General features: G+C 40.1%; 1 protein-coding gene across 1 annotated transcript in view; it reads right to left on the bottom strand.

Annotated features, from left to right (window-relative positions):
- Nucleotides 1–3,811: 3,811 nt before the first annotated feature.
- The window catches only part of LOC139265961 (ephrin type-A receptor 4), a 120,015-nt gene continuing 100,392 nt past the window's right edge, over nt 3,812–23,434 (bottom strand). Inside the window, exons 9-18 of the mRNA XM_070883599.1 lie at nt 21,448–21,512; nt 19,847–19,960; nt 19,163–19,348; nt 16,924–16,985; nt 16,586–16,795; nt 16,312–16,461; nt 14,691–14,887; nt 9,222–9,377; nt 6,838–7,700; nt 3,812–3,989 (exon numbers count right to left, since the gene is read on the bottom strand). Coding sequence (XP_070739700.1) covers nt 7,586–7,700; nt 9,222–9,377; nt 14,691–14,887; nt 16,312–16,461; nt 16,586–16,795; nt 16,924–16,985; nt 19,163–19,348; nt 19,847–19,960; nt 21,448–21,512 — 1,255 coding nt within the window. The 3' untranslated portion in view covers nt 3,812–3,989; nt 6,838–7,585. The remainder of the gene's footprint in view (nt 3,990–6,837; nt 7,701–9,221; nt 9,378–14,690; nt 14,888–16,311; nt 16,462–16,585; nt 16,796–16,923; nt 16,986–19,162; nt 19,349–19,846; nt 19,961–21,447; nt 21,513–23,434) is intronic.

Genomic DNA, 23,434 nt, shown 5'->3' with positions numbered 1-23,434 from the left:
CTTTTGGTCACCTGCGCTAATTTCTACTTATGCGGCTCGGTGTCAACATTTTTATCGCATAATACTCCTGTGAAGCGCCTTGGGAATTTCACTATGTTAAAGGCATTATATGAATACAAGTTGTTGTTGAAATATCTCAAATATATATATAAAAACATCTATTTAGCTGTGAATTGTTAGAGATTCGTAAAAGTGGAATTAGTTCAGAAAATATTAGTGGAACCCAATGGATAAGTCACCAGGCCCTGATGGCAAGCACATTGTATGTTGTTGACAGAAAGAGGAGGTGGCAGATGTTCTGACCACATTGTCCCAATCCTCCTTAGATGTGCAAATTGTGCTAGGGGATTGGAGGATAACCAATGCAATACCTGTACTTCTGTTCAATAAAGGAGAGCATGATAAATCAAGTAACTATAAACCAGTTAGTCTAAAGCCACTTATAAGCAAACTTGTGGAATCCATCATTTGAGATCAAACTAGTGTGCACTTTGAGATGTATGGGATAATCAAGGACATTCAGCATGGATTTGCTAAACACAAGTTTTGTTTGAAGAAATGAGCAATTGGATAGATAAATCGCATGTAGTAGTGGTACTGTATAGACTTTCAGAAATCAACAACTTGCATTTATATAGCACCTTTTAATGTAGTAAAATGTCCCTAAGCATTCAATATTGTGTTTCAGAGAAAGCTTATTATGAAAATTCAAGTATATGGGGATAACAGGAAATGAAGCAGCAAGGATAGAAAGTTGATTAATGGACAAGAAACATAGTGTTAAGGTTAATGGGTATTGCTCAGATTGGAGTTCATGTGGAAGTAGTGCATCCCAGCGATCAATGCTGGATCTACTTTTAATCTTGGTATGATATAGATGACTTGCACTTCAACACAAGGAACATTTGCTGATGATGCAAAAGTAGGGGGTTTGGCAAACAGCAAGGCAGAAGGTAAAGGACTTTGAGTGGCAGATGCAATTTAAAGTGGAAAAGTGTGAGGTAATCCACTTTGGTAGGAAATTGAGGATTTCGAATGAAAACCGGCTGAAGGGCTTGCGGACAAACAGAAAGCTGTGTACAAATACACGTGGGGTAGACTTTCCGCTTTGGCTGCAATCAGGAAATCGCACCCAAAATGCACTTGAAATTGTGCTGGTTAGGTTACATTTCCAAGTTTCTGCTAACATTACTTTGCATAATCAAGAATATAAAATCTTCCATGAACCAGTGCAATTGGGCAGTGTAATAGAATGTAATTGGTTTTTTTTCTTTCCATTGAAAGTTATTCCTTGATGTATTTACAAGTGGTAAACTTGTATAGTTTTATTAATACAACTGAAAATGTTTTTGTCACCAAAAATTAATATTTTTAATCCAGTCCTCCACCTGTGAGTTGAAAATGACTTAAAAAAAACACTCCTGAATCATTTAATAGATTCATTGGTGTACACTAGTCAGTTTCTTAGTAAATTAAATATTGTTTTGATATGAAACACTTTTAAAACATGCCTACTAGTGCCTGTACGCCTAAGAAAATGAATGCAATTTGAAGAGCCTCCTCGAACATGCGCAATCGGCAGAATCTTGGAATTTCAACCTGGGAGCGTGGCCAGGGGCTGATTCAGACTAATTGAATCTTTAACCAGCATAAAAGATTGCGGAAAACACGTTGCGCAAGTGATTTTAGATGTAACTCACGCATTTAAAAATCCGGATTTTTGGGCTGATTCGGCCAATTCCGGCCCGATTGCGCAGTATTAATCAATGCAAACTCAACCCTATAGTTCCTTGAAAATGCGAGTATAGGTAAAGCCATAAAAAAGGCCATTAGCATTTTGGATTTTATAAACAGAAGTCTAGCATACAAGAGCAAAAGAAGTTATAATAAATTTGTACAAGGCAATAGTTAGGCCACAGCTTTCGTACTGTTCATTGTTGAGCAGTTATAGAAGGAACATTAAAGCCACAGAGAACGTATCGTACAGATTCACCAGGATGATGCCAGGACTACGCCACTGGAGCAAAGAAAGCTAAGAGGTGACTTAGAGGATTTTTTCAAAATCATGAAGGGTTTTGACAGTGATTAAGGATAAATCTCTCACTGGGGAGCTAGTGATAAGAGATCATCAATTTAAAATTGGCACTGAGACAGTGAAAAGAAAGGTTAGAAGATATTTCGTTATACAGAAAGCTGTTGGAACATGTAATATTTTGCAACTGGGGGAGGTTGAGGCAGAGAGATACAGGACTAGGAGAATTGTTTTGGATTGCTCTACGAAAGAGCAAGCAGAGATATGATGTGCTGAACGGACGACTTCTGTGCTGTAGACTTCAATGGTTCCTTTGTTGTCCTCCTTTTTATGCTCACCTGTGCCATATGATGTTCCCTGATTAAGAGGTCAGGTCCATAGGACCAGGAGTAGGCCATTCAGACCCTCTATCCAGTTCCATCATTAATGAGATTATGGGTGGTCTGTATCTTAACTCCAATCACCCGCCTTGGCTCCATATCCATTAATACCCTTGGCGAGCAAAAATCTATCAATCTCAGATTTAAAGTTAATAATTGAGTTAGCATCTACTGCTTTTGTTGGAGAGAGTTCCACACTTCTACCACCCTTTGCATGAAGAAGTATTTCTTAACTTCTCTCCTGAATGGCCTCTGATTTTAAGGTCCTAGACTCCTCTACCAGCGGAAAAGTTTCTCTCTATATACCCTATCAATTCCTTTTAGGTGACTTGCTCCCAGACTTTAGCCAGTGATACTCTTGTGCTGACCACTAGGAGGCGCACAAGAGTAATGAATAACTCAGATATTTTTTCCTCCGTCATCTTAGCCCAACAATGTCCAAGGCCCCCGCCTCTACTAGTAGCCTAGAAGAGGGTGAAACTTGCCCTACAAGGAATCAAAGTGCAGAACCCAATATTGTATCAATTTGTGTATTAATCATTCTCCCAAGCCAAGAATTGTGCTGTAACTACTTTATTTTGAACGCACTTTCTGTGCACTTTTTGTAACTATTATTTTACAATGTACAAACTAGGTACAAAAAGATTCTCAAGACCATAAATAAATGACATAAGTTACATGTACCTAAAATTCAAATAAAAAAAATACAAATTAAAACAGCAAAAAAAATTAATCTATGCCTAACTCATCAAAAAAAGGGTACAAAGGAAAAAAAATATTGGACTGTTAGAAGAATTCCAGTTTGAACTAAATTAAAATATGCTGTACATTTTTATTCAGAAGACCACAGTCTTGCATTACCCAATCAGGTCCAAGCAGGAATACAAAAAATAGATCTATGTCATTCGTTTAAAATTAGCATTTAAGAAGAACACTGCTCAGGACAGAAGGATGTGAAATGTAAATGAAAATATCAGTTACAGTTTATGATAACTTTGAAAAAATGATGACATAATATCACATATTATAACAAAAATGTGCACCAAGCTGTTACATTTCTAGAAAAATGGTCTGAAAAGAAAATGACCAAGACTGCTGAAAATGACTGAGAATTTTCTGACATTATCAAAGGTATATAAAACAATGGTAAATTCCAATGGCACATTTTGAAATGCTACTTCAATAAAATACACGTGTACAGCTCAGTGAAAGGTCCAGGGATCTGTTCCTATATAACAGATTCCAGACATTATTAATACCTAATCGTATTTTGAACAGGTTGTCACACTAGGCGCAGCAGTGACATGCAGAAGTCCACAAAGGTTAGTTATCTTACACAGTACATTCCTCTAGTGATTTTCCAGAACAGATGCTGAACATTATATACTTAAAATGTGAGATTTTTCTTTTTTTTTGCTTTGAATTTGGGCTGGTCTGAAGCCGATGTTTTTGGACCTGAAGTTCCTTCCTTGGATCTGATCTTAGTGGGACTAGGTCCTGTGGGATTTTCCATGTTGATTGTTTTTCTGAGTTCCCAGTGGCTGCATGCTGAGGTTGATTAGGCAGTTGAATCAGTTCTAAAGCAAAGCAACGGATAATTGATTTATTAATTGTTGCATAATGTAGTAAAGATGGTTAAACATTATATATAAAGATTAAATCAACTTTGTTTAGTTTAGCATTAATTCTCTTTCATAGCAATCTTCATTTCTAGAATATTGTTTGCTGGAAACAATTTTATCAGCTACATATGATCCCCAGCTTGTCGTCAATCAAAGTTGCTACTGTTAACCACAATGGGCTCAAGTCACATGATTCTAGTTTTAGTTTTTCTGTAATGGCAACAAAAACAGTTTTGGATTATTGCAAGCAACTCCTTAAAGGCGATTTTTTTGTAACTAATTCCCAGTTGTGCAGAACAATCTTATACCAAATGCAGTCATTAGTCTGCCAAGAGACTTGTATTTAGTGAGAGGCCATGTTATAGAGGTGGAAATGAACAGTCTCTTTTGTTGGACATGATAAGGAATTTATTGAGATCAGGTGCAACAGAAACTGAGGTGGTGTAACATCAAAAAAAAACACAAAAAAAAGAGGGCAGTTAAAAGTGTCTGGAGTGTCCCCCAGATCGGGGGGCACTTGATTTAATGTTTAATTTTGTCTACCCTAAAAGAGTTATAGAGCTGTTGGGTAAGTGTCTGGAGTGTCCCCCAGATCGAAGTGGGGGGGGGTACTCGATCTAATGTTTATTTTGTACCCCCCAAAAGAGTTGTAACATTAAGCCCAGTCTGAGCAAATATCTAGAGAGAGGGATGTAACTGGGGACTAGGGTGCAGAGTTTCTAGAACTTCAGTTAGATTAAACAAAAGATGGGAGATGGAGAGGAAAGAGAAACATTTTAGACAGAAATTATTCCTGCCCTCCCAGTAATGATTTCCAGATTTGAAAATCACAGTTGTACATCTGTTATTTCTAATGCAATATACTGAATAATATGCTTGGTTTAATTAGAGTTTTTAGAGATTGGGTAAGCCATTTACTTCTAAGAAATACATTCAGCCTTAATTCCTCTGAACTGTTATCTTAAACTTCCTAAGATATCTTGCTCATAACTGAAATCAAAGTCTTGAGATCTGTTAAGTGCTTTGCTCGTTACTTTTCCATTGAAAATATCCAAAACATCAGCTCTAATTTTCTTTTTTCAAATATTAATAGTTGGTTGCACAGATGGTTCAGCTGGTAAAACAGGGTGTAGCTGTGCAGGGGGCTGTGGGTTTGACTTCTGGTCTGTGCTGCTTTGAGCTCAGCCATGGTGGCAATTGGGTTCAGCTTACTTTGGCTGGGGAGCAGAAAAAATAGCTGCTCTTGATCACCATCCAGTGAGCCCTTCTGGAAAGTATTTGTGTTGTCTCAGCCCCCAAACTGAATGGCCTGCTGACGTTCAGAAATGAAGCATGGACACTTGGGTGTGGTGCTGGAAGGAAGCAGATGTCAATGGAGCCAAACACAGTGAAGAGTCAACGCCTTTGGGAGAGCAGAACAAAGTGTCTTCACGGAGCTATTTAATTTATTCACTGAGTCTGTATGGGTTTGTGGTGGGTAACCTGAATTTGTTCCCATGTAAATCATATTTTTCTCTCATATATGTTTATGGTGAAGGATAGACTTCCATAACTTATTGGGCCAAAAATTGCGGCAATCTTGAGACAAAATTGAGATAAAAACCTTGTCCATTAAGGTAAGGTTATTTTTAACCCTATTAAAATCACTTAAAAAAATATATTTTTTTTTTCTAAAACATTTAATTACATTCAATTTCAATTAATTTTAAATATGTGAGGTGTTTTTTTATTTATTGTGCTCGTAAAAACAGAGCTCCCATTATTATCAATGAAAATACTCCATAGTGATTGGCTGTCCAGGCCCATGTGATTCCACGATACGCATCCGTATCTGGAGGACATGTTCCCGTACGCTACACAGCAAATGGAGGCCTCTGACGTTCCTCTGTGGCCACCAGGTATTTTTGTAAATTCTTTGGGGCGGAGGCGTTCGTCTGAAGGAAGCCTCCGACCGCAATTCCCCCACCACCCCTTATCTAACAGTTCCAGTCCAGAAACAAAAGAGAATTTAACTTAATTTTGACAGACATTTAATTTGCAATAAAGGGGCTGAGTGTTCAACTGAGATTCCATCAAGTTAGGAATTATCACCTTTCTATTGGTCCTGAAAGGTTATTTACAGAGCACTTAGTTCAGGCATTGTGATGCCCAGCTTCACCTGCTGAGCTGGACTGCTGTTGTTGACAAGTTACAACACTATGTAATGTGGGGAACATATATGAAAATAGGCTGTTTTTTAAAAAATAGCACCATGAATATAAAATTGGCTCCAGAGATATGTTACACAGGGTGTCTTCCTCGATTTCGAGGGACTGCCTATGATGACACGGGGGGTGGAAATTGCCCTCAGTGTAGTACTGGGCGAGCGTTGTGGTGGCCAGAGGCCTTATCGGGAGGGGCAATTTCAGCCCTCACAATTCTTAAACATGGATCCTGGTGCAGTGCTTCCAGGGAAGCAAACAATTCAATAGGTTTAAATTTTTCCTCTGCCACATTTCCTCTGTCACTATTTGTAACTTCAGTGGGCTTTTTATACATTCTCATGCTGCTACCTCCTGGTCAAATAGCCTGCCAGTAGTGACTGTCACTTGAATGAGACACCTGGGACTTTCTGGGAACCTGTGGAACCACATTCAATATGATTCAGAAAATTCAGCAGAGGAGTAGGGGAAGAAAATGGGTTTGATGGGGGAGGGGGGAATCTATGTTGTGGCATCATTCAAAGCAATCTATCACATAACACTAATTTCAGATGATCATACTTGTGATGACTCAGTGAGAGTTTGATTAAGTTTCTATTTACCTTGCCATCTTTTGCAGTTGATTGCAGCAATTTCCCTTCATCATTCAAAGGGACGGTAGTTCCTTAGCCAAGGTTTGGTGGTCTTCCGTTCCAAAAATCGACCTAGACATTTCTTGATGGAAGGAACATCCACGATATTTGTGTAGGGAACCACTAGAAGTTACATTACATTAAATTCATTTTAGTTCAAATGGTAATCCACAAGGCTGCCTGCTCATTTCAGCAAAAACTTGGAAGAACATAGCGGCAGTTTACAGAAACCTCCATAGGATGCAGTCATTATAAGGGCTTCAGTCATTATAAGGGCTTCATTGTTCATCAAATCATTGCTCAAAGCAAGACTGTGTCTACTGGAATGTCTTGGAGAGCTTCAAATCAGCTTATACGAGTCCTTCATTAGCAAGCCCACAGATGAAAAGTAGCCTTCAATCCAGTGATTATTAAAAAAACATGAAATCTGATAGTAATTATGAAATTAAAAGATTGGCTCCTTCTTGAGAGTTTATCCAAGAAATGCAGGGATTTAAAAACAAATATATATGTGATCCAGTTTCCTCTTATTTAGGCGAAGGTCTCTGCAATATGTCATACAGTGGTCATAAAGTTCAGCACTCTGTCCTCAAATCAGGCAAAACCACTGACAAAATATCCTTATATCAAAGGGCAACAATGAAGTAAAAAGTGCATATTTTTTCCTGTTAAAGTGCATGGATGAGGTAAACTAATTTCATTGAGTTTTTGCACTGGCTCAGACGGGAACCATTCTTCCCTGCATCTGTTGCATCTGGGCCCTCATTCCCTGGACACTGTTCAGGATCTTGCTCTGATGCACCATTGTTGTGATTCCAATTCGGGCCAGGTCACTATGGAAACAAATAACAGAGAACAAAAGTCAGAACAAGTCATGTCAAAAGCATATGTACTATTCATAAAACAGAAGACACCTGGATATCCCAATTCTCCCCAAGCAAATTGGGACAATGAATCCACCGCTATATTTTTTTCATTTAGAGCGTCAGGGACAATGGTCTTCAAAATTAACGGCAAGGGTTTTGTACTGTTAGACATTGTTGAGAATTGTGACAAACATGCAAATAAGCTTACTCTCGTAACATTCTTTAATCCCAAGTTACGGGATTTTCTGCCCACTCATACTCAATAAGTAGAAAGTTCAGTCCATATACTCAGATTCTGCAGCATAAGTAACTGAAGGCAGAATGATTATTCTCCTCACCTTACCTCCGCAATATAAAAAGTGCCTTCAGCTTGTCAGGCTGCCCATTGATTCCTTACACTACATAACTAAGAAGGTTGCAGCACAGTTGAGATCAGGTCAGTATATTTCAAGTGAAACTTTGAGCTGAGGTGTCAGCCTTGGCTCAGTGTTAGTACTCTTGCCTCTGAACCCCATCTCTGCGAACTTGAGCACATAATCTAGGCTGACATTTCAGTGCAGTACTGGGAGAGCGTTGTCAGAAGTATTGTCTTTCAGATGTGATGTTAAATCAAGGCCCTTTCTATCCTCTCAGGTGAATATAAATGATCCCATGGCAGTAATTGAATAAGAGCAGGAGATTCTTCCAACCAAATGAGATTAATTGGCAATTTATCTCATTACTGTTTGTGGGACCTTGCTGTGTGCAAATTGGCTGCTGCGTTTGCCTACATTACAAGAGTGACTTCACTTCAAAAAGTACTTCATTGCAAGTTGTTGTTGTTCATTGGATGTGAAGTGCTTCTGGATGTTTCAAGGACATGAAAAGAGTTATATAAATGCAAATTCTTTTGTTTCTTATCAAGCTGAGGGATATTACTGCCGGGGAGTGAAATTTTCCCATTTCTAATGAATAATGTTGGGACCAAGCACTTCCAGATTAGGTATTGAACAACTGGACACAGAAATATGTCCTTTTTACACAGTCCAAAACTCAGAATAGCATGCAAGACCAGCCACCCTTGTGGCCTTTGGGTGAGATTGTCCATGAGCATCAAATTAGGGTAGTTTGTGCTCTGTACCTATATCCTCTATGAAATGGGTTAAGGGTGCCCTGACATATTTCGTGTAGGATCTTTACAGCCAACATTCAGGGGCCTTGCTATTCTATTAATCTGAACTGGATTCAAATCCACGTCCAAATGCTGTAACCTTGATCACACATGCCGAACTCTTATTTGTATGTATACAGAAGGAGAGGGTTAAGTGGGCACTCTTAATGTGAGCAAAATTGTATGTGGATGTTCACCGGTATGATCCAAGTGACTTCAATTTTAAGTATAACATATTTGGCAATGTTTAGGTTGTTGCAATTTAAAATTTATTGAAACTCTGATGGCAAATACACATGCAATTCATTCAGGTCTTTATATTACATCTTGGTACTTACTCTTGGTTCATCTGTACCACTGCCTCAAGGGAGGTGTATCCTGCTGCTGTAAAGTTATCTTTGTATCTGTCCATCTTAATAATTTGAAGCCAATCGCCAACGGAACCCAAAGCAGAGAAGTCAGGTGTGCCTGGGTCTAACAATGCAGTGGAGGGTCTGTATTTTAAAAAAAAGAAACATCTCAAGCAAAAATAGTTTAGAGAAGTACATTAGTGCTCAGTATTTATCTATAATCTATACTATAGAGGTTGTAAATGATAAACAGCTGCAACAAATAGTGACTATGCTGCAGTAGTAAACCTGTAGAACAAATTGCCGGCTCATGTCGTGAATATTGATTTGCTTCAAAATAGAGCTGAACCAGTTCCAGGTGGAATACCAAGTAAATCAGCATCAATATGGTCTCCTGGACGAGTTTCATCAGTTAAGGGTCTTTGGAGAGGAATTTTCCTCATTATTTTTCCCTTCCTAAATTGGCCGTGGGTTTTTAAAAATCTGTTTTTTCCCACTCCCAGGAGATTGCATGGCTGATAGTGGTTGGGGGTGTTGTGAATCATGGAATCATGGTGTTTAAGGCATCATGACCATGTGGGGTGGGCATGATGAACCAGCTGATCTTTTCCTATCCATCATGTTTGCAAATTAGTACCAGTGCTATAATCATGGTTATTTGCTGGTTCATGTTCTATGAATTGGACGACACCGTGCTCCTGTGCCGTTGCGTACTTCTTCCTGACATTGTTATCAATGATTTGAATATCCACGAAAATAGTAGAAAACATTCTGTAATTTTATAAAATGCATTCTATAAAATTAATGTTTTCTAACATCCACTGGTAATTGTTTTGTGAGGACAAAAAAGGATCAATTCAGAAGACGAAAAGATGGTAGAAGGCATGAAGGTAGGGACAATGCAGGCCACAGCAGGCTATGGAACAACTGGAATATTAAACTTCAATATACTAAAATGCCCCAATGTTTTCTCTATATACATCATGAAAGACTTTGAGGGTGAATTTCAAATGCAGTAAGGGCGCAAAACAGGTGGCAGCAGATGGGCTGCCCATTATAGACACCGATTTCCTTTCCACTGAAGCCGGTGGAATCAGGTGGGGGTATAATGGGCGGCTCATCCGCCATCACCGTTTTGTGCCTCTGCCAAAGTACAATTTCACCCCCATTGGATGAGGAGGAATTTCTTCTCTCAGAGGGTCATAGAAACATAGAAACATAGAAAATAGGTGCAGGAGCAGGCCATTCAGCCCTTCTAGCCTGCACCGCCATTCAATGAGTTCATGGCTGAACATGAAACTTCAGTACCCCCTTCCTGCTTTCTCGCCATAACCCTTGATCCCCCTAGTAGTAAGGACTTCATCTAACTCCCTTTTGAATATATTTAGTGAATTGGCCTCAACTACTTTCTGTGGTAGAGAATTCCACAGGTTCACCACTCTCTGGGTGAAGAAGTTTCTCCTCATCTCGGTCCTAAATGGCTTACCCCTTATCCTCAGACTGTGACCCCTGGTTCTGGACTTCCCCAACATTGGGAACATTCTTCCTGCATCTAACCTGTCTAAACCCATCAGAATTTTAAACGTTTCTATGAGGTCCCCTCTCATTCTTCTGAACTCCAGTGAATACAAGCCCAGTTGATCCAGTCTTTCTTGATAGGTCAGTCCCGCCATTCCGGGAATCAGTCTGGTGAATCTTCGCTGCACTCCCTCAATAGCAAGAATGTCCTTCCTCAAGTTAGGAGACCAAAACTGTACACAATACTCCAGGTGTGGCCTCACCAAGGCCCTGTACAACTGTAGCAACACCTCCCTGCCCCTGTATTCAAATCCCCTCGCTATGAAGGCCAACATGCCATTTGCTTTCTTAACCGCCTGCTGTACCTGCATGCTAACCTTCAATGACTGATGTACCATGACACCCAAGTCTCGTTGCACCTTCCCTTTTCCTAATCTGTCACCATTCAGATAATAGTCTGTCTCTCTGTTTTTACCACCAAAGTGGATAACCTCACATTTATCCACATTATACTTCATCTGCCATGCATTTGCCCACTCACCTAACCTATCCATGTCACTCTGCAGCCTAATAGCATCCTCCTCGCAGCTCACACTGCCACCCAACTTAGTGTCATCCGCAAATTTGGAGATACTGCATTTAATCCCCTCGTCTAAATCATTAATGTACAATGTAAACAGCTGGGGCCCCAGCACAGAACCTTGCGGCACCCCACTAGTCACTGCCTGCCATTCTGAAAAGTACCCGTTTACTCCTACTCTTTGCTTCCTGTCTGACAACCAGTTCTCAATCCATGTCCGCACACTACCCCCAATCCCATGTGCTTTAACTTTGCACATTAATCTCTTGTGTGGGACCTTGTCGAAAGCCTTCTGAAAGTCCAAATATACCACATCAACTGGTTCTCCTTTGTCCACTTTACTGGAAACATCCTCAAAAAATTCCAGAAGATTTGTCAAGCATGATTTCCCTTTCACAAATCCATGCTGACTTGGACCTATCATGTCACCATTTTCCAGATGCACTGCTATGACATCCTTAATAATTGATTCCATCATTTTACCCACTACTGAAGTCAGGCTGACCGGTCTATAATTCCCTGTTTTCTCTCTCCCTCCTTTTTTAAAAAGTGGGGTTACATTGGCTACCCTCCACTCCATAGGAACTGATCCAGAGTCAATGGAATGTTGGAAAATGACTGTCAATGCATCCGCTATTTCCAAGGCCACTTCCTTAAGTACTCTGGGATGCAGTCCATCAGGCCCTGGGGATTTATCGGCCTTCAATCCCATCAATTTCCCCAACACAATTTCCCGACTAATAAAGATTTCCTTCAGTTCCCCCTCCTTACTAGACCCTCTGACCCCTTTTATATCCGGAAGGTTGTTTGTATCCTCCTTAGTGAATACCGAACCAAAGTACTTGTTCAATTGGTCTGCCATTTCTTTGTTCCCCGTTATGACTTCCCCTGATTCTGACTGCAGGGGACCTACGTTTGTCTTTACTAACCTTTTTCTTTTTACATACCTATAGAAACTTTTGCAATCCACCTTAATGTTCCCTGCAAGCTTCTTCTCGTACTCCATTTTCCCTGCCCTAATCAAACCCTTTGTCCTCCTCTGCTGAGTTCTAAATTTCTCCCAGTCCCCAGGTTCGCTGCTATTTCTGGCCAATTTGTATGCCACTTCCTTGGCTTTAATACTATCCCTGATTTCCCTAGATAGCCACGGTTGAGCCACCTTCCCTTTTTTATTATTACGCCAGACAGGAATGTACAATTGTTGTAATTCATCCATGCGGTCTCTAAATGTCTGCCATTGCCCATCCACAGTCAACCCCTTAAGTATCATTCGCCAATTTATCCTAGCCAATTCATGCCTCATACCTTCAAAGTTACCCTTCTTTAAGTTCTGGACCATGGTCTCTGAATTTACTGTTTCATTCTCCATCCTAATGCAGAATTCCACCATATTATGGTCACTCTTCCCCAAGGGGCCTCGCACAATGAGATTGCTAATTAATCCTCTCTCATTACACAACACCCAGTCTAAGATGGCCTCCCCCCTAGTTGGTTCCTCAACATATTGGTCTAGAAAACCATCCCTTATGCACTCCAGGAAATCCTCCTCCACCGTATTGCTTCCAGTTTGGCTAGCCCAATCTATGTGCATATTAAAGTCACCCATTATAACTGCTACACCTTTATTGCATGCACCCCTAATTTCCTGTTTGATGCCCTCCCCAACATCCCTATTACTGTTTGGAGATCTGTACACAACTCCGACTAACGTTTTTTGCCCTTTGGTGTTCTGCAGCTCTACCCATATAGATTCCACATCATCCAAGCTAATGTCTTTCCTAACTATTGCATTAATCTCCTCTTTAACCAACAATGCTACCCCACCTCCTTTTCCTTTTATTCTATCCTTCCTGAATGTTGAATACCCCTGAATGTTGAGTTCCCAGCCCTGATCATCCTGGAGCCACGTCTCCGTAATCCCAATCACATCATATTTATTAACATCTACTGAATTTTTGGAATTCTCTACCCCAGAGAGCTGTGAAGGCTGGGTCATTGAATATATTTAAGGTGGAGATAGACAGATTTTTGAATGATAAGGGAGCCAAGGTTATGGGGAACAGGCAGGTAAGTAAAGTTGAGGCCAAGATCAGATCAGCCATAGTCTTTTTGAATGGTGGAGCAGGCACAAGGGGCCAAATGGCCTATTCCTGCTCCTATTTCTTATGTTCTTTTAAATTATGTGCGGAAGCAAAAGTCCAGAAATTGTAATATTAGCATTACAATATTAAGTGATTTAGTCATATTTATGATTCACTGAAAATCTGTGATTTGCACTAAATATACCAGAAAGTAGTTTTTAGCAAACATGATTATGACCTTTATAACACTTAATAAAATTATTATATTATCCATAATCATAACAGGCACCTTTCCATATACTCCTAACTGTAGACATACTTTAAACGGTTATGTTGAAAGAAAGCATATACATTTAATTATGCTTCTATTGATGATATTCTGTCATGTTTACTATCTGGAAGCAGAAATGCAGGAATTCTAAGACGAAATTCGATTCAGTTAAATAATGTACTGTGATATTAAATATTTATTATCTATATTGAGTTAGGATTTAGGGCAAGCTTACAGGTTTAAGTATTTGACTGGATAACTTCAGTCTTTCTGAATAATTAACTTGCATCATGTGGACGCATGTAGAACCTCTGCCCTGCCACAATTAAATCAGTTTGAAGGAAGATGTGCCAGCTAATGGCCCCAAGGTGGTTATTACCTGTTCAAATCACGTAAAGGTCAATAATGGCCTCAGCAAGCTAGTAATGATATGTAACTGCTATGCAACATGACAGTGTCAGCAAGAAGTGTCTGCCTCATGCATTTGTGTACTGCAAGGACATCCATTCAGATCCAAATTGATAATTACCCCAATCATTTCATTCGGTACAAAGTATATTTAAGTGATAATGCCTATTAAAACATTAATACAAGGCAAACAACAGTACTCGTACTAATAAAATGCTGAAGCTTTTTTGAAATTGTTGAATTAATTTTGGATAAATGGAATTTGTCAATATTGTAACATTTTACAAATTAAGGATTTAATGTAAGGGTATCTGAAGGATTGAGGGGCTTGAGAATGTGGGTGGTGGTTGAGCTCACAATAGGTTCGTGGCTGTAGGAATGAAAATTATTGGTTATCTTACATCAGTCCAATGACTAAATATTTTGATTTATCAGAAATATTCTCATTTTAAAAATGAGCTACACACAATGGCAATCCCAATGTACACAGCTGTTGTGAAACAATAATAAATGATTTGCAGAGAGGAATTTTAAATCTACTTTTGTATCCAGGTATACCTGCAACATGTAGCACTATCCAAAACATCTTAAATACTCACCTTGTACTCTCGCTCACTGCTGTTCTTTTCAGGCTGCTTGGGTTTCGAATCAGTTTGTCCAGCATATTTACAATCTGCACAAATTTAGGTCTGTCATTGCGCTCTTTTTGCCAACAGTCCAGCATTAATTGGTGAAGGGAGACTGGACAGTCCATGGGAGGAGGTAATCGGTAACCTTCCTCAATCGCTTTAATCACCTGCAATAATGGGTATGATTTAGATTCATCTTTCCTACATTACAGTCATGTTCTTGGATTTTAACTGAGACTAATTTTATATGAAAACAATTTATCAGATGTCAAGTTACCTACTTGCAATTTAAAATACTTGTTCTCAATTTCTCCCACTATCCCTACTTTCCAGAAGGCAATAATACATAATGGAATATGTCTTCATGAGCACTAATAGATCAGTAGCTTGCCCAAGTACATGAGAACATAGACCAGGCGTGTCAAGAGACTGTTCCACATCGGGGGAAATGAAGGCATCACAGCCAAGCCTGAACCTGGCCTCTGATATGCACAGCCATGCACTTTCCAACAAGAATCACTGGATAGCAATCAAGAGTAAGGACAACCACAACTAATTGCATTTATATAGTGACTTTTATTGTGGAAAAATATCCCATGACTTAAATCAGACAAAAATGAGCACCAAACCAAAGAAGGGGATATTAGGTGGGGTGACTAAAAGCTTGGTCATGAGTTGGGTTTTAAGGAGGGTCTTGAAGGAAGAAAAGGTGGTGGAGAGGTTTAGGTAGGCAATTTCAGAGTGTAGGGCCTAGACGGCTGAAGGCCTGGCTGCTAATGGTGGGGCAAAAGAAATGAGGGATGCACAGGAGGCCAGAGTTTGAGGAACACAGAGTTCTCGGAGGGTTGTAGAGCTGGATGAGGTTAAAGGGATAGGAAAGAATGAGGTCATGAAGGGATTTAAACACAAGGAATTGAATTTTAAATTTGAGGCCAAGTTCTCTTCACTCCTTCCAGCCGAGGGACACAGCCAAATGTAGTACCGACACGGACACAAATAGCTGAATGGCCTCCTTCTATGTCATAATTTTTTATGATCCCCTTCATCACTGCGATCCACTAACTCAGCACAGACCAATGATCAACACTGGATCTTTCCTGTTCTGTGTAGCATAATACCTTGCCATGCAGTCCATTTACCCATTCAATCATTGAAATTGGGAAAACTATTTCCATTGGTCTATGAGTCAGTAACTAGGCGACTTAAATTTACGAGATTAGGAGAAATATTTTGTTACGAAGCATGTCGTTAGGATATGGCATGCCCTACTGATAACAGTGGTGGAAGCAGAATCCATAATAGCTTTCAAAGGGAAATGGATAAATGTTTGAAAAATAAAATTTAAATTAAATGATTTTGGGGAAAAAGGTATGGGAATGAGCCTAAGCGGATTGCCTTTCCTCAAAACTGGTGCATGCACAATGGGCCAAATGGCCTCCTTCTGTGCTCTAAATTTCTATGAAGGAAGGCTGATATTTTAAAGATTACAAGTGAAGAAAAACAATTGATCAGCGTTAAGCTCTTTAAGCATTTAAATTCATGGATTATTGGGTCACAAAATAAACAATAGGATCATGTGAAATAAACTTACATCCTGATTGGACATATCCCAATACGGTCGTTCTCCATATGACATAACTTCCCACATAACGATCCCATAACTCCAAACATCACTTGCTGAGGTAAACTTGCGGTAAGCAATTGCTTCAGGTGCTGTCCATCTGATTGGGATCTTACCACCCTGTGAATGACAGTTCAGTTATCAGTTTGGAGGAAAAAGTTCACGGTTTTGCAACTCTGATCATCTTACAGTGGCTTCCAGCAGTAATTTCTAACTGATAATCTCCAAGTGAATGTTGCCTTACCCGTGTGGTGTAAGCTGCCTCTGGGTCATCTTCGAGAACTCGGGACATGCCAAAGTCTGAAACTTTGCAGACTAAATTACTGTTCACGAGAATGTTCCGTGCAGCCAAGTCTCGGTGCACGTAGCTCATATCAGAGAGATACTTCATTCCCGAACCAATTCCTCGCAGCATTCCCACCAGCTGAATCACTGTAAACTGGCCATCATTCTTCTGTAAACAATACAAATCACATTCACTTTTGACATACAATGCAGCAAACTACCAATTAAGATCCTACATTTTGGAAAGTGGATGTTTCTGAAAAATGCACTTTCGTTGGAGTCTGATGGATGACTTACCCTGAGGAATGCATCCAAAGATCCATTTTCCATGTATTCAGTTATGATCATTACTGGTTTACCTAGAGTTTCAAACACAAACAGAATTACTTGCCAAATGCTTCCATTAATGAGATGAAAATGAGATATAGAGAATTACACTGGCTGTACCTTCATTCATCTTGAGAGATCTAATTTAATTAAAAATGCCAAAATGTATGCCCTAGATGCATGGTAGTCTGGATGATTTATTGAACAACACGTTAGACACCATCTGTCAGATTAACCCTTACTAGCCATATATTTACAAGGTCTTGTGTAATTTGGAGAATGTCTCCAGGGTTTAGTTGCCTGAAGAAGCTCAGCTTTCCATCCCTTACTTTACCCTGACTCCGGGGATCATAATTGCACCTCTTTAGGACATGACGTGTTGCCAAATTGATTTTACAAGTCCCCTTTGAAGCTGCATCTATTCACTGTGGCCGTTTTTCACTTTGTGGCGTGCGTGATAAACGAATGGTCGTGGATTGGGAGGCATACCAGGCAGCCGATCCACGACTGTCAATGTACCGCCCGCCTCAAAAGGGAAAATATCCCCCAAGCACCGAAGAACAAGACTGCATTGCAAACTTTTAGATGCCTTCAATTTTGATCTATGTCCACTTGCCGAGCCAAACTGCTTACATTCAAATTCAAATGTGATGTCGAGCATAATACACATGCATATAGTTCCTGAAACCTTACTGAAGATAATTATTTTTAAATACACTATTTTAAAAAAATATACCCGCCCGTGAGAGGATGAGAAGTTATAAATATTCTTGCACGAGAATTCCTTTCTTCCCCAGTGACTGATACACTGAGCTTCGCCAGAAAAACCTACAACAATTAAACATTACTGCTATGTTTACAGATGACATCTGACTCATTTTGGGGTATGGTTCAATAGATACCAGCAGCACCCACCCCACCCCCCCCCCCCAGTACCTCATTCAAATGGCTATTCTTCACATATGAGAGCAGCCAGTGTGTGTCAGCAGGCTATTTGACTAATGGAGGCACCAACGTCAAGCGCAACCTCATCCACAGCTGATGCTCACAGACCTGCACTTGTTCAGCAGAAGTCGCTGGATAGCAACTGGAACCAGGAACCCTAACTAAATAAGCTCCCCCACCCCAGGTCAAGGGTGCCAAAACCCACCGGAATATTCCCCACTACCACCCCAGCTAAGGCAGCAGAGATCAAGGATTGAACTTGAAACCTCCTTGGTCTTCATAGCTCGGTACCACAGCAGACTCTTGACCCCAATTACAAACTTTATCACAGGAATTCCCAAGAAATGATTTACGTTACTCGGACAAATAATGCACAACTAGTAGATTTTCTTCAGCGCAGTGGAAAGAAAGGTACCGCCGGGCGTGTAGTCGGAGCTATGCAGACCAGGTTGGTATTCAAATCAGGAACCAAATTTGCTGAAGCGACAGCTTGGAATCAAGTTTGAAAACAATGTTCGACACTTCATTTGCATTTTCATTTTTGTTTACTAAATATTGTCATTTATCGTACCTATCAAAACCCAGACAGGCGCAGCTGAGATGAATGCTTTATTAAATGACAGTCATTAGAAAAGCGAGCGCTTCGGGAGACCATGCTCATTACGGCTGGGCACTGCCTGCTGGGAATCGGGCAACAGGACACAATAGGTCAGCTTTCAGATTTTGCAAATTTAAATGACAATTTAAAAAAATTTACTGTCAACTACTTATGCAAATTAATCATTTTCTGTTACAACTCATCTGTAAACATAGCAGTAATGTTTAATTGTTGTAGATTTTTCTGGTGAAGCTCAGTGTATCAGTCACTGGGGAAGAAAGGAATTCTTGTGCAAGAATATTTATAACTTTTCATCCTCTCCCGGGCGGGTAGCCTTAGGTATAGTTTACAAAAACAAAAGAATTGTTTTGACGCTTAATATCGAATTGCTTACCATCTGTTTTCACCTATCCCAGCCCAGCCTGTTACAATTTCAAAAAATATCCTGGCCTATATAGACCTAGATATTAATTTCATTGCAAATCCTAGTACAAGCTGTCTAAGGATAGAATGTCAATTTACACTATAAACTCATTTAAATCTGCCACAAAGATTAATGACTTGTATTCTAGGGCTTCTCCCTTGTTATTTATCAATAGATGTTCCATCTGTCATTTTTAGATGAATGCATGCAACTTTTATGGTCCGTCCCATCACTGGACTTACATTTTGTGACGACCCCCTCCAGGTGGATGATGTTGGGGTGATCAAACTGGCCCATGATGCTTGCTTCACTCAGGAAATCTCGCCTCTGTTTATCAGTGTAGCCAGCTTTCAGGGTCTTGATGGCAACACAGATCTCTCTTTTGCCTGGCATTTTCAAGCGTCCACTACATACCTCACCAAACTCACCTATGAAGAAGTACAGGGAGCAAAATGTAATTATTTATCATAACAACCTTAACTAAAATCCTGCCCAGACTAATGGGACAAAAGTTTTTCTATCTGTAAAGATGCTATGTGGAATGAATTTGTGCAGTCTAATTCCAGTAGGGCATGGGCTCACATCCTAATTGTCCCTAATTTGGCATTCACTGGCAATCTCACTCTGAAAGGTTGCAAGATAGTTGATGTGAGAGACAGAAAAGAACTGACATGTGCATTGAGGTAGGTTCTTCTGAGAGTGTTAGAGCAAAGGAAGCTTTATTTACTCTCTATCTAAATGTGATCTACCTGACCTTGGGGTGTTCACTCCTCAGTGTGATAAACTGAAGTTGTTCCATTCTCTAGCACTAACAGCCTCACATTGATGAGCACAAACTCCACAAAAGTTTAAAAAAAAAATCTTAACTCTGATTTTAAATATATTTTCTAGTTCAAATTATAAAAAAAACTATCTTAATAACTTACCGACACCAATCACCCTTTCAATCTTTATACACGATGCATCAATTTCTTTGGCAAATTCACGGACAGCTTGATTGGGATCCTCATAGGTGAAAGGATCGACATATGTCCTGACTCCTTCAAAATATACAAAAACATTTTTACTTTTTTTAACCGCAATTTACTTTACCAACATAAAGGAGCTGCTTCCTGTTAAGTACACAATAAACTGCCAAAATGTCGCTATTTTTGCACCATTGAAAAATATACAGCAAGGTCAACATTTCCAGGTCATTGAAAGAGAAGAATCTCCCCTCCCTAATCTGCTCCCCTGAAAGCACCAATTCTTGCTGAAGAACAGCTGATTATGTGCCCGTATCTCAAGTATTTCATTTCTTATGTGCGAGTCTAGAATGCCAGCTAGCTATTCAACCTCTGAAGGTTTATAGCAAGCCCAATCCTGTTCTCACGTGACATCTTGCAGCATAGCATGGGTAACTGGATAACATTCTGGAAAGGGAACCCTGATTGATTATTGTTCAGGGGCCTGAGGCAAATTGTGCTTCCCAAAGTTGGCCTAGTGGAGGTCAGCTAACTCCACACAGATCAGGCATCTAACCAGGGATCTTCTGGTCTATAGGCTTAAGGCTGGGCATGGTTTTTACCCACTAAGATATTGCGGAGTGTGAGGAATGGTACCTGGTCTCTGAAAACATTCTTTGTGGTTTCTTTTATTATTTAACATTACCTGGTTTGTTAAATAGATATTATGTGCTACAAAGCAGATTTCTGATTATGCCTCGGTGAGGCACCTTATGACATTCTTCTACAATAAAGGCATTATGTAAATGCTAGTTGTTACAAAGCAGGCGGATAAGAGACTTGAACTGTTGTGATGCTACTTTATGATTTTAATGGACATCAATAATGTTAGTATTGCAACAGAAGAAACCACTCGGATTGGAAGCAAGACTCGTACAGTTCTTCTGATTGGACTGTCAAAAACAATGGTATGAATGTGTGTCAGTACTGTGTTGCTTTTGGTGTAACACAACAACCGAGAAATGGCAAAAGCATGACACCCCAGGCCAGAGAGCAGAATTCAGTGTTTGCTGCCTGAGGAAACAAGCTGATCACACAGACCACCCCAAATTTCTCCTAACCTTAGAGTACCATTGAATATAAATGAGAGTAACATGGTTGAGGCAAGTGAGGTGGCACTAACTTTTGCACTATTTTTATTCAAATTCTGAGAAAATGGTGCCCATCAGCCAGCTCCCAGTGTTTACGCTGCTAAGTCTGGCTCCCTTATCTGGCAGCAGACACATAAATCCTGTTTTGTTGTGGGTTTACAACCTGCCATTGGAACAAGGAAGCTGGATTTAGCACCAGAAACAACAAGAGGCGAGCCCTGGACATCTCCCCAGAGTCCAAAGTAAAGCGGCACCAGTATAAAAGCAGCTATTGCCCAGTATGTTGCTGTTACCTACTGTAGCAGAATTAGAACAAAGAGTTAATCTGCAATAGAGTGGTGCTCTGTAATATCTTTAACATAAAATGCATAAATGCAAAAAGGGTAATAGCTGTATAGCTACAACTGCAATAAAATGTGTTTTATCACATACCTTGTCCATTATGTAAATGCTTCTCCTCATCTGCTTCCTGCTTGGCTTTACTGTATTTTCTGCGCCTGCAGGACCAGGGAATAAAGCATGAAGATTAATGACAATGGGGGAAATTAAGAATTCAGGACCACCTGCTTAGCTGGGAATGCACCGTATCTTGCTGTTCAAACATTCAATTGTACCTTATTGCCTCATAATTATAGGTCTGGATCTCGCCCTCCCCCCAGTCCCTACCTGCATGACTGTCACCTGCTGAACTCTGCCTGGGGCATGACACAGCCGTGTATCATTAACCACTGAGAAAGCTAGAGAACTCATTAGCCAGTCATTGAGCAAGGGAAATGAATGCTAATAGCCAGTTGCAGACTTGGAAAATAAATTGACATTTGGAGATGGCTTACCTGACTAAGCTTAAATGGAATAAGGAAGTCTTTGTAACGGTTTGAATTATGTAATTAGAAAGGTTTATGCGGAATGACAGGGCACAGGTAGAGAGTGCTTTGATAAGCAGCAGGGGTCAGAAAGGCCAGCAGGTCTATAGGTGAGACAGAGGGGGGCATTCTCTGCAGGCTTCTGCAGTGCAGCACACAAGGGCATTAACATGGTATTTGTGGATTCACTCAATGTGGCAGAATTGTTGGGGTTTCAAGCTCCAACGCTTTGTTATTGGTTCGATTATCATTCGCAAAAGCAAAGATAATGAACAGAATAAAAGATGCTGGAGATGGGTAAACAGTTAGCTGATAACATTGCCAAGCCTCCCACTTTTATCTGCTCTGCTAAAACAAAAAAGAGGCAACTTTGATTACTGCTGCTTTGATTACTGCAGCACGTTGATGAAAGATTAATTACTGGGATACATTCTATAGCAGATAATTGAACAGGACCTGGTGAAAGGAATCAGAGGTTTTAAACAATTAATCAAGCTTCTACAAAATGAAGTTTATGTTGTTAGTTTTGTCAGTAAAGAAACTTTTTGTTTGTTTGGGAATGAAAAGCCAAAACAGTTAAGCAATACCTTTATATGTCATGTGCCGTCCCAACCTATGTGAGAACAGCACCGCAGGTCGGGGCTATAAATAGAGCTGGAGCGCCGGGGCCTGGAACATCGTGGATAAAGGTGCGGCGAATGAGGGTACGGGGCCCAGAAGAGCTGAGGGCCCAGGGGAAGCACGGGCCAGCCCACACTGCAATATGTGTGTGCACTAGGTCCATGCAGCAGAGCAGGTCTCCAGTCATCCTGGTTCAACCCTTGCCACTGGATAAAGGCCTAGCTCTGTCGAGCCCGTTTGGTGGCTGATGTGCAACAGTCACCACACGTTTAAAAAATTCACGCACAGGCATCTTCCACCCCCTCAATTGGAGTTCAGGACTTGAACATCGGGTCCTTCATTGAAACATCTGTGAACTCTTGTGGAAGCAAGTTATCCTCGTTCGAGGGACCGCTTATGACATCATGACTAAAAGATAAGAAGTGATATCTTTATTTCCATATTCAAAAATTAGTTTAGCAAATACCTTTTCAGGAAGATGTTACTCCTTTAATTAACGTGAAGTCATTTACAACCATCTACATATGCTTTACTGATAGAATTCAGAGTGGATCAGATAATTTATTGGTTAAGCCATAAACACGAAGGTAGAAATGGGAACATAAATAAAAGTCACACCATCCTATTGCAGTAAAAACAGAACACCTCTCAAAATATTAGTTCATTCAATCAGCGGGAGCAGTTCCAAAGGCATCAACAAGCTGTGATAACTCACTCAATTGGGTGCAAGGGGTATCACGACGGAGCCTCCAAAAGGAATTAGTCGATAGCAATCAGGAGTGAGAAAACCCTGAGATCCCAAGGCCAATTGGAGTAGCCTATGACTGCAATGATTGCAAGTGGCTAATTCAACACAAGCTAGCAATTAAACCTTGAATCTTTTTAGTATGTTTGGTCAAATACCACACACAATGCTTTTTAAATTTGGATGCCAC

This window comes from Pristiophorus japonicus, chromosome 6 (genome assembly GCF_044704955.1).
Source record: "Pristiophorus japonicus isolate sPriJap1 chromosome 6, sPriJap1.hap1, whole genome shotgun sequence".
Taxonomy (NCBI): Eukaryota; Metazoa; Chordata; class Chondrichthyes; family Pristiophoridae; genus Pristiophorus; species Pristiophorus japonicus.
This window is presented reverse-complemented; position numbering and strand designations above follow the sequence as displayed.